A 19948-nucleotide genomic window follows, 5' to 3' on the forward strand; every position below is an offset into this window, starting at 1 on the left:
TGCCCTCTAGTGTCCGCCATGGGGTACCGGATGCTCAGACCTAAAATCAGCAGCTGGTGTATTGAGCGGATAGAACGCTCATAAAATACAACGAGTCAATGTTGATTCAGACAGATCGAGCGGGGATGAAGCCTCATTTCCAAACGTCCAGCCACATAAAGGCACCAAGTGTTCCGGAAAATAAGTACCCCGTATCATAAAAAGAGGATAAAGGCCTAATTTACAAAGGTGGGTTTGCCCGCTGTGGTCAATGTATAAAGCTGCGAATACAAAATCAATTTAAAAAGTCACGATTGGCAAGTTTTCGGTAAGGACAGGGAGCGAATGATGTCTGCCTTTCTCAACGTGGGACTGGGAGCATGAGAAGCGCAGCGAATAGATGAAGCAAAACAGGAATAAATGTGCCGTAATTATTACAGGAGAACTATGAGGTGAGTGATTTTCACTCAGCCTCATAGTTCTAGCCGACCTGTGACAATCAAACTGTCACAGGTCGGCTCAGTAGATCGGGAAGTGAGCGAACACATACCGGTGCTCGCTCACTTCTCGATCCTGTGCCGGCAGAGAGCCGTGACAGGGGAGGGACTGGATTCCCCCCTCCCCTGTCCGATCCTCCAGCGCTGACTGGCGGAACGGACGGGGGATGGGGCGGGTACAGCTGGTTCTGCCTCTAGATAGGCAGAGCCAGCTATCACTCACGCAGCTGGGTGGATCCCGGCATAATTGTCGGGATCCGTTCCGGCTGCGGCGTCTCAGTATACCACGAGCTGTAGCTAGTGGTATACTGAGCTGTGGGTGACGGGAGGACACAAACTAGTGTCCTTAGGAGAACTATGGGGAAAAGCCCTGACCCCATAGTTCTCCTTTAAAAGTACAATATTCAATGAATGAATATTTGATGTAAAGAATATATATATAATAACATATCCAATTATTAAAAGCGCACAGTGCGCAGAAGTCTCCATCTGTCTGCAGGGTCAATAGCTATAGACCTCCAAACTTCATGTGGCCTTCAGATTGGCACAACAACAGTGCATAGAGAGCTTCATGGAATGGGTTTCCATGGCACAGTGACAGCCTCTCCATCCCCGCCGCACAGATGCCCGTACATGCTGCGGGTGGCTATGCGGCAAGGAAGGAGCGGCACGATCTCGGGGGGGGGGAGGAGCCAACCCAATACTGAACCCTACGGACTAAGACTGGCATGCCAATAAAGTTCATGTGCGTGCAAAGACCGGCGTCCCAATACTTTTGGCAATATAGTGTATTTTATATAATATACAGTATATAGACATTGTCACAGTCCAGCAGGTTTGATGTTGTATGGATCTCAGCTGCGGAGGTTATTATATAGGATTAAGGGGTTGGATCAGTTTGGCAGAACCCCAATGCACTCAGTACCAAGAGGAAACATTTCACATCATGTACCCCCTCCTATGCTAGGTGAAGTGGCTTACTACCCTGTACTAGTTATGGAAGAACTAAGGTGATGGCCCTATAGTAAGAGCAATTTGGGAAGCGGCAACAAATAGGTAGGAGTAGATCCGCATAGGCTGGCGGACGGCAAGATCAATGTTGTAGCTACTGCCACACTATCTCAACAGAGCAATGGCAATTCAATTTAGACACAGTTCATCTAGTAGGCAATGATTATGCTAATCACAGTTCATCAAGTTGGCAATGCGGTTCAGTCTGGAGGTGCAACAACAGGTATATTCACTGGCTATTTCAGGTCACAATGCACACTTCAGCATAAGTAATACTTGCAGTAGTACAACAGGTGTTTGATTAATTGGTCAGCCAAGCATGAACCACAATGCAGCACAACCAGGTATCTGAGTAGGAATAACAGATGGGTAATTTCCCAGTTACTTGCGGTTTGCTTGATGGTACAGAGTAATTGTGGATGGCAATTGGGGTGATGGTTGCAACCTCAGTGTAGGTCCAGTGCCAAGTCCCTGGTGTGCGGTAGCAGTTCACAGTCTCCAGATCAGCCTGTAACACTCTCTCTCCTGCTCTGTACACAAAGCCTCTCGCTCGACGTTCCAGAACGATAGAACATCGAGTAAGTGGCTCAGCTGTGTTTTGAGGAGGAGCTGCGGCCAAGGGGAGGAGTCGGCCGTGATGTCATGGACGGACGGCACGCCTCAAGCACGGAGCTCTGATCCGTGTAGGTCTGTGACAATGTTGCAATTACAAATGCATTCTCACGATTATTTATTTTGTTTCTTTTGTCTGCATTTAGTGGGCCATTGCAGAGATGTGCTGCAGCCGGGGAGGATCCCGGCGATATTGTCAGGTTCCACCCCATTGCCTGATTGACAGCTGGCTCTGCCTCTCTGAGGCCACATTCACGCCATATCCAGATCATCTCCAGACCAGACCAGATTGTTTCCGGAACCAAAATGCATCCTAATGCTATTTCTGGCCTCTGTTCACACCAGCGCAGTCCGTTCCAGACCAAGCCAGAAAAATACTGCATTTCTCATTTTGTCTGGTCTGGAATGCACTTAAACTGCGGGCAGGTTCACACCATTTGTCACTCAAGTCAGAACTGCGGAGAGTCATGACTGACAGTGACCCCATAATTCTCCTTTATAGTGTATGTATAGCCAAAACATTTTCATTTTGGATATATAGTATGAAAGGGTAAAACCCCCTGTCAGTTTATTTTGTTGCTGTTTCTGTGCCATTAGGGCGGTTTCCCTTCAATTCCTGTCCCAGAGACATAACAGGAAGTTAGAGGGAATCTCCAAAAGAAAGGAGAATTCTCCTCTTAGACATTTATCACCAGGTGTCTCCATTGAAAGATTTAACCTCACCTCTAAATCTAAAATTATCAATTTTCTGTGTCACTGACAATAGTCCCCAGTACAAATATATAGAGTAAATCTCCCCACGTGGGACAAGAAATAAAAACTTAAAGGACAACTATGAGGTGAGTGCTTTTCACTCACCTCATAGTTCTAGCCGACCTGTGACAATGAGACTGTCACAGGTCGGCTCAGTAGATCGGGAGGTGAGCGAACACATACCGGCGTTCGCTCACCTCTCGATCCTGTCATGGCTCTCTGCTGTGACAGGGGAGGGGCTGGATTCCCCCCTCCCCGCTCCGATCCGCCAGCGCTGACTGGCGGAACGGACGGGGGAGGGGGTGGGTACAGCTGGCTCTGCCTCTAGATAGGCAGAGCCAGCTGTCACTCACGCAGCTGGGCGGATCTCGACATCGATGTCGGGATCCGCTCCGGCTGCGGCGTCTCAGTATACCGCGAGCTGCAGCTTGCGGTATACTGAGCTTAGGGTAACGGGAGGACGCTAGTTTGTGTTCTCCCGTTACCCCAAGGAGAACTATGGGGAAAAACACTGACCCCATAGTTCTCGTTTAACCTAGCAGCCAAGGGGTAGGCAACCATGGCACCCTAGTTGTGGTGAAACTACAAATGCCATCATGCTTCTTCCTCTGGGAGTCATGTCTGTGGCTTTCAGTGTCTTGCAATGCCTCATGGGACTTGTAGTTCCACAACAGCTGGAGTGCTGAGTTTGCCTGATCCTGACCTTTCACACTTTATCCACAACATAAAAAAAAATTGCCTTTAGAAACATTTTAATAATAATAATTTTAAAGAACATAATTCTTAGTAAGTTAGCGCAATGGACACAATTCAGGAGTCGAGATTCAGATTAGACATTTGCGATTTGTTTTCTTCCGAAGCAAAATTCGGACGAATTTTCCAAAAATCGGACATTCGGATACATACGAATGTCCAAATCCCAATGCATCCGAATACGAATTTCCGTTTCCGAATACGAATTTCACTCAATAACTAAACTGAATGGCCCATGTGACTTTTCTAGCCAATCAGACGTGTTTTTCTGTTTAATGATAAAATGGGTCTGAACATGAATTTTTGTTACGGCAACATGGGAGCCATATACATATATTACTAAAGCCGAATCTCCAAGACCCGAATGGCATTCAGGAGCTCCTGAATGCCATTCGGGTCTGGGAGCCATATACATATATTACTAAAGCCGAATCTCCAAGACCCGAATGGCATTCAGAAATATGGATCCCGAATGCCATTTGGGTCTAGGAGATTCAGCTTTAGTAATAATATCTGTATATGGTTTTCTGTGGTACGAATATTCATAAACTCATCCGAAACTTTGGAAAATGTGGATTTCGCCCGAATCCAAAACCCGAATTGTATTTCGCATCCGAGTCCCGAAATATAGAAACATCCGAACCGAACTGAATTTTTCCGCAGTTTACATGTCTAATTCAGATTATTACAGATGCCCGTGGGTGACCGGTTCTCTTTAAAACCGCAAGTGAGCCGCATATGACATTTAGGATATAGAGTGTGGTACCTGATTATATAACAGGAACGGAATGTTGGGAATCTTTACTACAGCTGCATTGCAGCCTCTGTGCTACATACAGTGGAAATAAGCCACCCACAATGAACTCTTCCATGTCCCAGTGAAGTCTAAACATATGTGAGGACGGTGTTTGCTCTTTGTCTCATTCCTCCCACCTCCCTTCTCTATCAGAGGATTACAGAGCCTCCCAGTGCCTGCCAGTACACGTGACAGTCACAGTCCACCTTGTGTGTTACCTGGAGCTCCTTCCTGGCTTCGGTCTACACCCAGATCCTCCTCCGTTCCTCCCCTGCCAGGTAACTCAGCACACAACCCTTCGCACTGGGTAGACCTGGAGACTGCAAACACTGCGCTCAAATCACTGGATTAAAGACTTCCACTGTGAGATTTTACTGGTGAAACTTTGATGACTTCAGGAGCCCCACCATGGCCTTCACCAAGAATACGAAGGACCCTTTTAGCACCCCAGTTGGGCATCTCGTAGGTAAGCTCAGTGCAACTTCATTGCTAAGCCTAAGCGGGGCTTTAACAGAGAAAGCCGTTGTTTCCGATGGTTGCCAACCTTCTCCAATTCACAGTGACACTTCCAGGTTTCAAATGGTCAAAACTTTTCATCCCTGGAACTGTCCTTGGCTTTGGAAACCGCCGAATCTCACCATAACCTCCCCTCTTATCTGCGTCTATTGAATTCTTGGCGCCTTGTTCATCTTCCGGCGCTGAATCCGTGCCGGACACTCAGAAATTGCACATATAATCTTATCAGAAGGTTGGCGATGAAAAAAAATGATCTGTTGACAGGTTCTCTTGAAGGAACACCTGTCATGAAATATGTAGGCTTCCATCGCTGAACTCTCCTTCTAAAAATGCCAGTTGCCTGGCTGTCATGGTGAGCCGGCTGACTTCGGTAGCTCCCGTGAACATGTATGCAGATCGGGAGTTCTGACGTCACTCAAGCTGCGGCTGGTTCTGGGTCGGTGACAGACACCTCTTGTGTTCATCTCAGGACTGTTCATCTCGGGACTGTTCCTTTAACCCTTTCCCTGCCAGGACCATTTTTGCCCTTTTTGTGCACACCTATTAAAATGCACATTTGGAGCCTGAAAATTGCTCAAACCTCCCACAATTATATATCTTCTGAAAGCAGGGACCCCGGAGAATACAGTGGTGGCAGTTGCAATTTTTTATGTCATATGACATTAGTACAACTCATTATCAATCTCAAAGTAAAAAAAATGCATTTAAATTGATAGTAAAGCACATAAACACAATAGGATACCCATTTTTTTGGGGTAAAATAAAAAAGATAAGGTTGTGCTGAGTTAATAGATACCAAACATGTCAAGTCTCAAAATTGCATGCGCCCATGAAATGGGGAAAGACGTTGGGCCCGAAAATTGTCCATACGCAATGCTTTAAAAGCATTTACAGGTCATCAGTTTATAGCTGTCACATGGGGTGGGGGGTGATTAGCCCCCTATGAGATAGCACAAGGGAAGTAACAAGTGATCTTGAATGTGACATCAGGGGTCAAAGGTGACATTAGCAGTCTAACAGACTCCTGATGTCTCCTTAAAGAAGACCTGTCACCTAAATTAGCAATTAGCCCCCTATGTGATAGCAACAAAAGTAAAGGGGAAAAAAAGTTTAAAAAATGAAAATGACATTAAAGTAAAATTTTAAAGCCACCCGCCCATACATACACACACACATGTACTTAAACGAGTGGGGTAGGGTTGGGTGTGCCTACGTACAAAAATGGCACTTGCACCACACATGTTACATATCGGCGTGCATGCCAGAGCAAGAGCAATTATCCTCAGGCCATTATATTCAGATAACTCCAAACTGATGACTTGTAAAGTCTTTAAAATTGTCGCTTATGGACAATTTTGAGTCCCAAAGAGTGTCATCGTTTCACAGGCGCACGCGCTTTTGAGGCTGGACATGTTTGGTATCTGTTTACTCCAGGCAACCTCATCTGTTATATTTTCCCCCAAACTTGGAGATTATGTTGTGTTTGTGTGCACGAAAATTGATTTGAATGCAGTTTTTAGTAAAAAAATTTGGGTTTGATAAACATTTGCGCAAATCTGGCATGACAAAAAAAATTGCAGCTGCCTCTATTTTATTCTCCGGGGTTTTTGGGGTAGGGGGGGGGGTTAACTAATAATGAGCTCCTAAAACATGCATTTTAATATGCGTGCAAAGGGAACATACGTTGACAGGGTGGCAGGTTCCCCCCTAAATGAATACTAGGTTAGGACACGTGTACCAGAAAAAAGAAACCACCCCAACTAGGGTTATAGATAGACCCGCCTTAGAGGTACCTCACCCCAACCAACCTCAGCCCCCTACTAAAAAATACAAAGGCTGCTCTGGCAGTGAAAGAGTTAAAAGCATGCCACACGTAAAGCAAGACCAGACGGAAACAACGCAAATGTCGCTTTTGCTGTAGAATTTCCCAATGTCTTGGCCAACCAGTTCAGCACGGCAGTTTTGGCTCCTTCTCTCTCGGATCATACAGCAGAAAGCTGATTCAAATTGGCAGATCCTGACTCCAAACAAAATGGCTGCCCCTGCTGAAAATTGAGTATGGCGTTCGGGATGAACGGTCTGGCGAGTCTCCAGCCGTAGAGCCGCCAAGTCTCTTTTATCTGTGGATGGCATGGTGGGTGTCCTGTAGGTTGTCCGTTCTGACGGTAACAACGTAGTGATATGCAAGTTGGAAGGCGGAGGGTTGATCTGACGCCCCTCCAAATATGTGAATTGTTACATTTACGCTTTTCAGTTGATTTTTTGTTTTGCTTTTGTTTTACATCATTGAGTAGAGTTTTTGGCTGTTGCTGGTTAGTTTTAGCTGAGCTATAACTTAACGGCGTTCAAGCATCTATATATTCCGTTCCCTAAAAACCCATACACACAAGGCTGGATTTACTCTCTCTGTTGCCCCAAGGCCAGGTTGCTCAATGCGCCCCCTAAACCATATCCCCCCCCACCCCCCCACACACCCAGGGTGAATGGCAGACCTGCAGGCTGCATACAAGTGATCTCCGTGACACGGTGACATCGCTGGGATCACGTGTACAAAACAAGCGGAGGCTTCCCCGCTCTACATGTAGCTCTGCTTGCCCAAAGCAGGGCTAAATGTAGAAAACAACTACCCACCAGGCGCCCAGAACTGCATGTCCCGGGCATCGGGAGATAGGAATTCTACACCCCTGCTGCCTCTTCTACTCCCTGCTGCCCCAAGACCGGGCCTTGGTTGGCATTGTGGGAAATCCTGCCCTGGACACACACCCCTTCACCACCGCCTGTCATGGAGGCTTTCTTCTACATTCAACAAATTTTTACAATTTCTAATTTGCATGCCAACAAATGCTTGTATGCCCACCAACGATGTCACCAAGATTCACCCCACCTTCCGGCATCAAAGCCAGGATTAGTTCAGTTCCCATTGTACTTCCAGCCCAGTAAGCATTGCAGGTGTTATAGACCCAGTGCTGTTTCAGCCAATGGAAAGCTAGTTATGCACAAAATGGCAGGAAATATGACTGTAGACACCGACACTCAATTGTGAAAATCTTCTTGTTTACATGCCGGGGAAGTTCAGCTTGAGCTGCCTTTCCGGCCCACTGGGGTGCAAGTCTCATAGACCCCAGCACTGCAGCCGTGTCTCCGCTTTTCTCTCCTCTAGGCCATTCACAATATGAAAACGGGTTGTGTGTTTTGTGAATGACCTGGAGGAGAGGAAGGAGGATACATAATTGTGCTGGGGTCTATGAGACCTGCAGCGCTTACACCCAAGTGGGCCAGAAGTGCAGCACAAGCTATACATCCCCAACATGTAAGTAAGAAGATTGTCACACTTGCGTGTCAGCGCCTTCGGCCATTTTTTGGGCATAACTAGCTTTCCCGTGGCTCAAACAGTACTGGGTCTATGAGACCTGCAGTACTTACACTCAAGTGGGCTGGATGTACAACGGGAGCTGTACTAATCCCATCTTTGGCACTGTAAGGTGGGGCGGAGCTTGGTGACATCATTGGTGGCATGTAGACGAAAATTTCAGTTTTTAAAATATGCCCCAGTGCTGGGTTCATGTCTCAATCTCCCTCTCCTCCAGGCCATTCACAAAATTAAGCCCGGGGTTGTGTGTTTTGTGCATGGACTGAAGGAGAGGGAGAAGGATATACAAACGTAGTACTGGGGTCTATGGGACTTGCAGACTTGACACCCGAGTGGGCCAGAAGTGCAACACAAGCTATACAACATGTAAGCAAGAAGACATTCACACTTGCGTGTCGGCGTCTTCGATCTTCGCATAACTAGCTTTTCATTGGCTAAGACAAAAACGCTCATGCCTGAGGACACATGTGTGTTCTTGTTTTAGCCAATGGAAAGCTAGTTAATAGGAGGAGGAAATGGCTGTTAAAGTGTATGCATAGCCAAAACCTTTTGGCTTAGTTTTTGGATAAAGTAGGGAAGGGTTTGACCCTCTGCCAGGTTTTTATTGATGTCTGAGTTTCTACTTAAAGAGATTCATTCTCTCTATTTGTCCTGGTGTCACATAGACAGAAAGTGATGGGAATTCCGACATGTGGACGTGATGTCAACAGCCCCAGCATACTCAGAGATGTCACTCAAGTCTTTGCTCCTCCCACGGCAGCTGCATAAAAGGATATGTAGGGAGGTGGCGGAGTAGCTAGGCCAGCACAGACAGTAAGTAGGCAGTGCCAAAAGAGGAGAGGACTATGACGTGCATGGAGGAAAGGGGCAAGCAAGTGGAATGGCACATTGCAAGTGAATACAAAATATTATACTGTATGGAAGGGAAAAACACTGCAAGTAATAATGTTATATAATATACTTTATTTTTTCCTGTGCTTGTATCCGCCATGTTTCGAGTTGGTGACAGGGTCTTTTTAAGTTCATTTTGTACGTAGCCACTCCTTTTTACTCCTGGTCTGGTTACAGATAACAGATGAGGATTATGGGTATTTTCTTATCCAGCCACCTATCACGCCAGAGGCAGTGTTTTCATGTTTGCGCTGTCCCTTCCCTGCCCGGAAAACAAAGAATCATAAAAGAATCTTGTGTCAAAACCGAATACTGTGCAGGAGAGCCGACTGTACACAGAGAAGACAAAGCCGTAAAATGAAAATGATGGAGCTACAAACAATGGGTGACCTAAGAGACCATCACTTGTGTTGGTCAGGTTGTTAAGAGTATAAAGAGACCCTGTCACCAATGCAGTTCAAAGCAGCGATAAATTAGGCATTTTAAATGTTTATGTGCCGAGTTTTTCCTTACCATTTGCTAGAAAATCTGACTACATCACTCAATTTGCTAGCACGGCCTCCTCCTCCCTTGCAAATCAAAGCCTTCTCCTCTTCTAGGAGTGTCTGGGTACTGTCTATGGTGGCCCAGCTTCTCCACCCCTCTCATCAGCACCCTACATAAGCCTTTATTCAGCTTCTGGGAAAGGAGCCAAGTGGAATACTATAGCACACAGTGGCATCGTGGTTAGCGCTTTTGCTTTTGCCTTGCAGCACTTTTACTCCTGCACCATTTCCACATGCCAAAGACATGCTGGTAGGTTAATTGGCTGCTGTCTAAATTGGCCCTAGTATGTCAGATAGGGATCTTAGATTGTAAGCAGCCTGAGGAACTGGGGGTGCTTGGTTCAAACCATAGCCAGGTCACTATTTGCAAAAGAGTTTGCATGTTCTCCATTTAATGTGTGGAAAACACAGATCTGGTCCGGAAAATGGTGTGAACCTGCCCTTATACCGGATTTCTAAGTACTATACAAAATAATTAAGAGATGAGATGAATGTTTTAGAGCAGAATAACCCTTTTGGTACTGAAATAGAACCTTATCGTAGATATCTATATGTCAAACCAAAAAGAGGGATAAATGAGGAGGAAAGAGGGACAGAAGGATTTGGTTCCTAATAAGGGACAGTTGGCACTAAATGAATTACTAAACCGGACAGTATTAGGAGTACTTGTATTAAACTTTGAGCTTTGATCTGAGATAAAGGGACTGTGGGTGTGGGATCGATTGGCTGTAAACAGAGTCCTGTGGTCACAATGCCGTTGGGAGCTGTGGAGATATAATATGTGAGCATTGTCAAGCTCCTCGGAGCCATGTATGATCTGAGATCCAACTGATAGTGTAGTAGCTGTCCTCTAATGGGTGCTTTGTGGTTCTATAAATTATAAAAGGTTTACTGTTCTTTATGTAAATAAGACTAATTCTTCTGCAGCCCAGAATAGTTGACTAGTTGAAAGAAAGTTCTATCACCCTGGAAAACCTTTGTATTCATTACAGTCCACCTATTGCCCACTGGTGATGAGTTGATTGGCCTAGGTTCAACGCCATACGGCAAACCCAGCCAGAAATCCTGGTTACGGATTACGGAAATCCCGGTAACGTCCAAGCGAATAAGACCCACGGCCACCGATTAGGCTGTGTGACCCTGTCATTGCTCGCTTGGAGGCTAGTGGAGCCACAGCTTATTTTGGTGTGCTTGTCGGCGTCCGAGCATCCAATGACCGTGTCGGGTCCAACTGCTAGCATCCTAGCAAGCAATGCGTCATTGCTTGCCAGGGTACAGATGGAGGTTCAGCGGGTGAACTGGCTAAATTGTTCACTTATTAAGTGAATTGTAAGCACCTTGGGCACAGGTCAAATTTATGGTCGACGCAAGCCCGAAGCTCATTCCTATTGCCCCTCAAGCAGAAAGCCCAACTCCAAGAAAAAAAGTTTTATTTAATTTTGGATCAAGCAAGAAAGCATTAGAGTCTCGATCAAGTTTTTATTGCCTTCTATGTCCCTAGTACTGGTGCTTCCTTTCACTTCCTGTCAGAACAGGAAGTGATGGAATATCTCGCCAACAAGAAAATAGAGAAAGTCACATTTTGCAAGTGAGTGGGGAAGAGTTAGAACTTCTGATTATGTCTTTTTGCTATCTGTTCCTTCCTGTGCTGGTGACAACCATTCCCCCCACCCCCATTTCTTCTATTGGTATCACAGGGAAAGGAAGTAAGGCAGAATCTCCCCTGTGGGGGTCACCAATAATTTTATTTATACCTTTTAGTGATTATTTCTCAGATAATATAACTATACTGCAGTACATTATGTAATTGTTACATACTCTACATCGATTGGAATTAATATTATTATTTTATTATTAGTTATTTCTATTATTCTATTATATCTTATGTCTAATTTGCTGTTTTGGTGGCATATACACCAGTCAGCCATAACATTCTGACCACTGAATGAAGTGAAGTGAATAACATTGATTATCTGGTTACAATGGCACCTGGTATTGGGTGGGCTATATTAGGCAGCAAGTGAACATTTTGTCCCTGAAGTTGATGTTTTGGAAGCAGAAAAAACAGGCAAGCGTAAGGATTTGAGCGACTTTGACTAGGGCCACATTGTGATGGCTAGACGACTGGGTCAGAGCAACTCCAAAACTGCAGCTTTTGTGGGATGTTCCCGGTCTGCAGTGGTCAGAACCTACCAAAAGTGGTCCAAGGAATAAAAACTGTTGAACCAGAAACAGAGTCATGGGTGTCCAAGGCTCATTGATGCACGTGGGGAGTGAAGGTTGGCCCGTGTAGTCTGATCCAATACAAGAGCTACTGTAGCTCAAAATTGCTGAAAAAGTTAATGCTGGTTCTGATAGAAAGATGTCTGAGCACACAGTGGATCGCATTTTGTTGCATATACGGCTGCGTAACTGCAGATTGGTCAAGTTGCACATGCTGACCCCTGTCTCCAAAAGCATCTACAGTGGGCACGTGTGCATCAGAACTGAACCACAGAGCAATGGAAGAAGGTGGCCTGGTCTGATGAATCACATCTTCTTTTACATCATGTAGAAGGCAGTGGGTGTGTGTGTCCCTTACCTGGGGAAGAGATGGCACCAGGATGCACTATGGGAAGAAGGCAAGCCGGTGGAGGCAATGTGATGCTTTGGGCAATGTTTTGCTAGAAAACCTTAAGTCCTGACACTCATGTGTATAGACCTTTAATACGTACCACCTACCTAAACATTGACCAAGTACACCCTTCCATGGAAATGGCATTCCCTGATAGCAGTGGCCTCTTTCAGCAGGATAAGGCTCGCTGCCACACTGCAAAAATGGTTCAAGAATGGTTTGTGGAACACAACATTGATCTTGAAGTGTTGACTTGGCCTCCAAATTCCCCAGATCTCAATCCAATCGATCATCTGTAGGATGTACTGGGAAAAAACAGTCCGATTCATGGAGTCCACAATTTGCAACTTTCAGGACTTAAAGGATCTGCTACTGACGGCTTGGTGCCAGATACCACAGCATACCTTCAGAGGTTTAGTGGTGTCCATGCAGGGGCGTAACCAGAAATCACAGGGCCCCATAGCAAAATTTTGTATGGGGCCCTGTGATTTCTAGTTACGCCCACCTGATAACCCAAACAGCCCACCTAAGGGTGACCCTGCAGAGCCCACCATAGACTCTCTATGGTAGGCTCTGCAGGGTCTCAGGCGGGCGGTCAAGCCCTCTTAAGTTTCAGCCCTGATCCTCTGTCCGCCTCCTTCTCCTCCACGATCGACTCCTCCGTCACTGGGCCCCGGCTCCTCGATCGCTGGGCCCCACCCCTCGATCGCCGGGCCCCGCCCCTCGATCGCCGGGCCCCCGCCCCCTCGATCACTGCCGATGACGGGCCCAGCCACCTCCTGCGAAGCTGCTGGTTGTCACCAACTCAGCAGCGGCTGTGAGAAGGAACGGAGCGTTCTTCCTCACAGCCGCCAGTGACAGCCAGCAGCCTGGCTGTCCGAGCAAGATGCCATAGCGACCCAGGCAGCCCGCATGGCATCAGGGAGATGTCCTGGCTGGGCCCCGCCGTGCCTCGGGCCCCATAGCGGCCGCCTGGGTCGCTATGGTGATTGTTACGCCACTGTGTCCATGCCTGGAAGGATCAGGGTTGTTTTGGCGGCAAGAGAAGGACCTTCTCAATATTAGTCGTGGACTTCCGGTTCCGGCGCCTGATGAGTTAACGGCATCCCCGTTCGTTCGGTCCCGCCACACAACAGAAAAAGCCTCTTAACCCCCCTTTCACATGATTCCTTACTGCCGACCGGATCACTCACCAGCACTGCCTGCCATGGACAAATTCGTCTCCCGTTCTCAGGCGGCCCGGCGATCTCTGTCAGATCAGATGGAGGGAGAGAGTACTGCAGCCAAGATGGCGCTGGCTGACAAAGCTGACAGGACGGAACACAGTGCCTCAGATGACTGATCAGGTGAGATGCAAATCTCTCAGGCACAGTCATCCTGCTCAATTGATTATGCAAAACTGGCCTCTGAAGTAGCATCCCAGCTGAAAAATGACATCTCTCTCATAGTTGCTGAGGCCATTAAACTTCACTTGGGAAATATATCCACTGCCCTGGAATCACAGCACAAAAGGCTGAATACTGCTGAACAGCGCATTGATACTCTAGAATGTGGCATGACTGATCACGACAGTTATTTAAAAGCCGCCTCACATAAAATTCTTACGATTTCTGAAAAATTGGACGACTTAGAAAATAGGTCACGCCGCAACAACCTCAGGGTATCATGATTTTAAAAAAAAACTTTGTTGCTAAAAAAAAAAAAAAAAAATATTAGTCATGCGGTCATAATGTTATGGCTGATTGGTATATACATTTTATATAGTATTTAGATTATATAATAGGACATTTTAAAATATGTTTTAAAATCTTTTTTTTATGTCATTTTGTTTCTCACCGCCGATGAAGGGGAAGTTTTGAGCCCCCAAAATGCATTGGCTTTACCTTCTGACTTCTTGTCATGTGCAATAAATAGCTACTGGACTTATATTAGATCTGTGGCGCTCTCGTCCTTTTTATATTCTTTAGATCACTCCAGGGACAACCAAGGTTAACCTGGTTAAGGAGAGCTGCCTCTAAAATTTGGATTCGAAGCCCTATCTCTTCTACCTTTGGGTCCAGCGCTTATTTCCAACATGCCTATTCTCAATGTGGGTCACAGAGAAACATAAAACCTTAACTCTTCAATACTGTATCCAAAAGTAGAAAAATAATGACTGGAGTAAGGCTTAAAAATAAAAACCTTTTCAGTGAAGCTATACAGCCATGGCAACGTTATGTCATTCAGAAATGAGTGGTCGATGGCCTGTCGCCATAAATAAAGGCTTTGCTGTGACACATAACAAGAGATAATAATTAACCTCTGACTTGACGTTAAGAGAAAGGAGAGGCCGTGTCATCTGGAGCCAACTGTATTGACTGTATCCATATCAATAGTTCAGAATGTTCCATTGCATGAAACAAGACATGAAATCATTTCATGACTTCCTTTTCAATTGCACCTTTTAAAGAGATTCTGCTAAACCGACCCATGGGGAAGGAGTGCTGAACTGCGATGAGAGAGGCAAAGGTTGTGTCAGAGACTGTCTCTGAAATCAAGAATGCAGAAACAATACGGTTCTTAGTCAAGGTGCTGCCAAAAATACCTCTTAGTTGCTTTGAGCAGCTATGGTTCCAGTCTAGGGTTGCCACTTTTTCTTCAAGGGAAACCCGAACACTCCAGCGCCGCACGCGGCAATTGTTTTTTTTTTGGGAGAATATAGAGGAGTGAGGAGAGGCAGCGAGGGGAGGGAGTAAGGAGACCAGCTATAGAGGACTACAGCAATACATTATTAAGCAATACAAAATAATATGAATCTACATACTCTGTGTTGTTCTGGGTTGGTGCCCTGATGTCTCGAGGTCGAGTGGTGGCCTGATGGATGTGCAGGCTCTCAGATGGGCTGTGCTCTCGGGAGGGATGTGTGACTTCCGGGTGTGCTGTGTGACTCTCGGGTGAGCTGTGCGCCTCTCATGTGGGCTATGCAACTCTCAGGTGGGCTATGAGACTCTCAGGTGGGCTGTACGACTCTCACGTGGGCTGTGTGACCCCCAGGTGGGCTGTCTGGGCTATGGTGGTCCACAGGAGAGCAGCACGATGTCAGTGAGCCGGAGGAGGAGAAGGCAATGACAGAGGCAGTTGCCGAGGTCCCCAGCAAGCGCGATCTTGGGCAGCCGCATCTACCTGAAACTAGCTCTTCCTCTGAGCTGCAGTCGTCTGTAAACAAAAAGGCCGGTGTGGCTGCCCCGAGATTGCGCTTGCTGAGGACCTCGGCAGCAGCATCTGTCAGAAAATGTAGAGTGCCGGTGTCAACACTAAGTGTTTTGTGTCCGGGTGCCCACTCGCTGGACATCCAGACACAAGACTCCAAAACCGGACTGTCCTGGTAAAAACTGGACAGGTGGCAACCGTATTCCAGTGTAGGGCTACAAGGGCAATTAAATCACTCAGCTACCGCTACTACTCATTTAACCCAGAAGACTGAGGACATACTGTGAGTGCAGAATGTTGTGCACCTGTGCAACCCCTCCCGCCCCACTCTCACATTGTGCTTTAACTTTCTGCAGGCAGCCTGTAGTGGGTGGACTTGGTGCTCCTGCTGCTAATTTTACAAGGTGACATCTAAGTTTGGTGCACACAAAGTAGATTCATATGTTTTGTGGCTATTGCGGAACATATTTCAATAAACATTTTTGCATCTGGAGGAGTTCAGCTTTTAAGAAATAAATATGCATCCATAACACCTCGACTAATTGCCACTCTCAGCACGTGTGATCTTTGAGCCATATGATTCAACCTGCCGACCCGTAACAGAAATCTAGTTATAAATGAAATGACCCTTTAAATTACAGATGACTGACTTCAGAGTCAGAGTCAAAAATCAATGAACCTTTGCTTGAAATTCAAGATAAATACAATATAGCAGCACGTGAATTAGATGATAAATACACAACATATCTAGTAAACATTATTTTCCTGGTGAACCAGATGCACCACTGTAGAGTCCAAAGAACAGTCTCTGCATAAATGCCAAATAATCCGCTTGCACTGAAAAGTGAACTTGCCTCTACCCTTTAATGAGACAGCAGCTTTCCAGAGACTAGAGAGTGAGATCTCGTATGTACCAAGAGGTCAAACGGCACATAAGGTGACCCATTCAGGACATCCAGATATCACTCTATTACTATGTATCCAGTTTGAAATCACCCTCATCTGGTCACCGCAAATATCAAAGCAAGGCTGAGATCCTTCTCTGTTCCAGCAGTACATCAGGACACCACTGTTCAATCCTCCTCCATCAAAGGGCAAGTAGAAGATAATAAGAAGGCTCCAATATAATAAGAATAGGATGAGAATAATAATATAAGAATAAGATATTATCCAAAAAAGATAAATAGAACAGTATAAGAATAAGAATATAAGAATAAGATATCTGATAAGATAATAAGAATAGGATGAGAATAATAATATAAGAATAAAATATTATCCAATAGGATAATAAGAATAGGATAAGAATATAAAAATAAAATATTATCTAATAAGATAATAAGAATAGGATGAGAATAATAATATAAGAATAAGATATTATCCAATATGATAACAAGAATAGGATAGGAATATAAGAATAAGATATTATCTAATATGATAATAAGAATAGGATAAGAATATAAAAATAAGATATTATCTAATAATAAGATAGTAAGAATAGGATATTATCCAATAAAATTATAAGAATAGAATAAGATACTATTATCCAAAAAGATAATAAGAATAGGATACGAATACAAGAATAAAACATTATCCAATAAGATAATAAGAATAGAATAAGAATAAGATACTATTATCCAATAAGATAATAAGAATAGAATAAGATACTATTATCCAATAAAATAATAAGAATAGGATAAGACAATAAGAATAAGATCTTGTCTGATAAGATAATAAGAAGACTCGATCAGTTATTAAAAATTAAAAAACATCTAAAATAATAAGAGAATAAATATCCAATATTACAAACAGTAAACCAATAGTGCCCCATGTCACCGATGCTTGCTCCGGCGGTGGAGCAAGCAGTGATGACGTCAGACGATGTTGGTTTGTGTGCTGCTAGAGTGGATTAGTCTTGAATTTGAAGAGGGGGTTTGACCTCTTCGTACAGGGGTGGGCAACCCCCGGCATTCCAGCTGTGTGGAACTACAAATCCCATGAGGCATTGCAAGACTGACAGCCACAGGCATGACTCCCAGAGGCATAGGCATGTTGAGATTTGTAGTTTCACCGCGGCTGAAGTGCCGAGGTTGCCGGCCCCTGTCTTAGTGCATCTGGCAAGCTGCTTTTTTATTTAAGTGAGCAGGCAAGTTCACTTTTCAGTGCAAGTGGATTGACTGTAGTTTCATTTATGACACGGCCATTCTTTGGACTCCATAGTGGTGTATCTGGTTTCTTACCAGGAAAACAATGTTTTCTCTAAAACTGTTGCTTTTTAAACTTTTAGCCTTTAGTCGATACTCCATCCAGCATTGTGACATGAAATTGATTCTTCCCCGGTGATTTGCACTCCCCTCAAATAAATACAGACCAATAAATATGTTTAGTGCCACCTATAACTGCTGCTCCAGTTTCCTTCTCAGTGTTTTATGACATTTGCCGGTGTCACTCAGTGAATGAATAATGAGCCCAGCGTGAGATACAATAACCTTCAGAAGATAAATACATCTCTACTTTACTTCATCAGAGAGTAACTCCACCTTTGAGTCGCTGTTCAGTGGCAAAAGGCAGTTTTCACTAATATAATTGTTTTCCCTTATATTGGTCAGTCTCTGAAAGAGTTCCCTGAGGGTTCGGTTGGGATTCAGATTAGTCAGGGTTCAATTGAGATTCAGTCAGGGTTCAGTTGGGATAACTACTCAGTGACAAAGGCAGTTTTCACTGATATAATAGTTTTCCCCTATAATATTCTACGAAAGAGGGTTCAGCTGGCGTTCAGTTAGGGTTTAGTTGGGATTTTGTCAGGGTTCAGTTGGGATTTTGTCAGGGTACAGTTGGGATTCACTCAGGGTTCAGTCATGGTTCAGCTGGGGTTCAGTCAGGGTTCAGTTGGGATTCAGTCAGGGTTTAGTTGGGATTCAGCCAGGGTTTAGTTGGGATTCAGCCAGGGTTTAGTTGGGATTCAGTCAGGGTTCAGTTGGGATTCAGCCAGGGTTTAGTTGGGATTCAGTCAGGGTTCAGTTGGGATTCAGTCAGGGTTCAGCTGGGGTTCAGTCAGGGTTCAGCTGGGGTTCAGTCAGGGTTCAGTTGGGATTCAGTCAGGGTTCAGTTGGGATTCAGTCAGGGTTCAGCTGGGGTTCAGTTAGGGTTCAGCTGGGGTTCAGCCAGGGTTCAGTTGGGATTCAGTCAGGGTTCAGCTGGGGTTCAGTCAGGGTTCAGCTGGGGTTCAGTCAGGGTTCAGTTGGGATTCAGCCAGGGTTCAGTTGGGATTCAGTCAGGGTTCAGCTGGGGTTCAGTTAGGGTTCAGCTGGGGTTCAGCCAGGGTTCAGTTGGGATTCAGTCACGGTTCAGCTGTGGTTCAGTTGGGATTCAGTCAGGGTTCAGTTGGGATTCAGTCAGGGTGCATCAGATACAGAAATATGCAAGTCTCTGCACATGGTGTTTAAAAGCCTGTTGAGTCAGACCTATAGCTTTCCATGGGAGAATAAGCATTTCTGATTACAGAGTAGCAGGGAAATCTGCAAAGCGCATGTTCCTTGCTGATTGGAGAACTCTAGTTCTAACTCAGCAGGGGGTGTGTTGGACCTCTGCCGAGAGACCACTGTTTTCACACAGAGAGCAAAGGTCCTTCTCTACAACATGCTGCTAAGGGACAGGCTTTTCTAGTCAGGCTGGAACTACTAAAAAAAAATTAACTGTAAAAATGTGGAGACCTTTTTATATATTGCCCCAAGACCCGTCCTATGTGACCTTTCTACACGTTCTGGGCTGATCCTGTGAGTAATGAGGTTTGGTTTGGCTCTGTAGACACTGGCACAGTTACAGTATTTCAACTTTCTATTCATTGCTCTTTAATAACTAATGCGGAACATTATTCTGGCACAAAGAGAACTGAATATACAGGTGACTCACCCCTCCAATTCCGTGAAGTTTACAACGTACGTGCCCAGTTTTCTTGCTGCTGTGCCGCATCGGAACACGTGATGAACAGCATTGACTTTGATCTCAGAATTATATTACATTGATTACAGACATATACTGTATTACTTATCAACATTTACACATGTTCTGTACGCCAGGCAAACAGTGAAATACACAGATTAAATCCATATACCATAGCTGTTTTACCTGCCAAAAGATTTGTATTCCTGTCCATTCAGTCCTTAGATTTACACAGCACAGCCAGGTGGATGACGCCACTTCTTCTGTTACAATTTTGGACTGTATAAGGGATACAGTGGTGTCTTCTCTCCACGCTTCTGATTGGACAGTGAGATGCTGCAGGAGACTGATGGGGTCATCTCTCTGCTCACCATGCTCTCTCCTCCTGTCAAATTTGCATGTAGCACAACTGATTGGTTCCCAGTCCTGGCCGTTTCTTTTTCTCTGTGTGCTTTATATAGAGAGAGAGAACAATATATATAT

The 19948-nt window shown here is 45.1% G+C and overlaps 1 protein-coding gene across 1 annotated transcript in view; it reads left to right on the plus strand.

Annotated features, from left to right (window-relative positions):
• Positions 1-4624: 4624 nt before the first annotated feature.
• TOM1L1 (target of myb1 like 1 membrane trafficking protein) overlaps positions 4625-19948 on the plus strand; it is a 65218-nt gene continuing 49894 nt past the window's right edge. The window contains exon 1 of the mRNA XM_018573666.1: positions 4625-4867. Coding sequence (XP_018429168.1) covers positions 4810-4867 — 58 coding nt within the window. The 5' untranslated portion in view covers positions 4625-4809. The remainder of the gene's footprint in view (positions 4868-19948) is intronic.

Source organism: Nanorana parkeri, unplaced genomic scaffold, assembly GCF_000935625.1.
Source record: "Nanorana parkeri isolate BGI_ZX_2015 unplaced genomic scaffold, ASM93562v1 scaffold2479, whole genome shotgun sequence".
Classification (NCBI taxonomy): Eukaryota; Metazoa; Chordata; class Amphibia; order Anura; family Dicroglossidae; genus Nanorana; species Nanorana parkeri.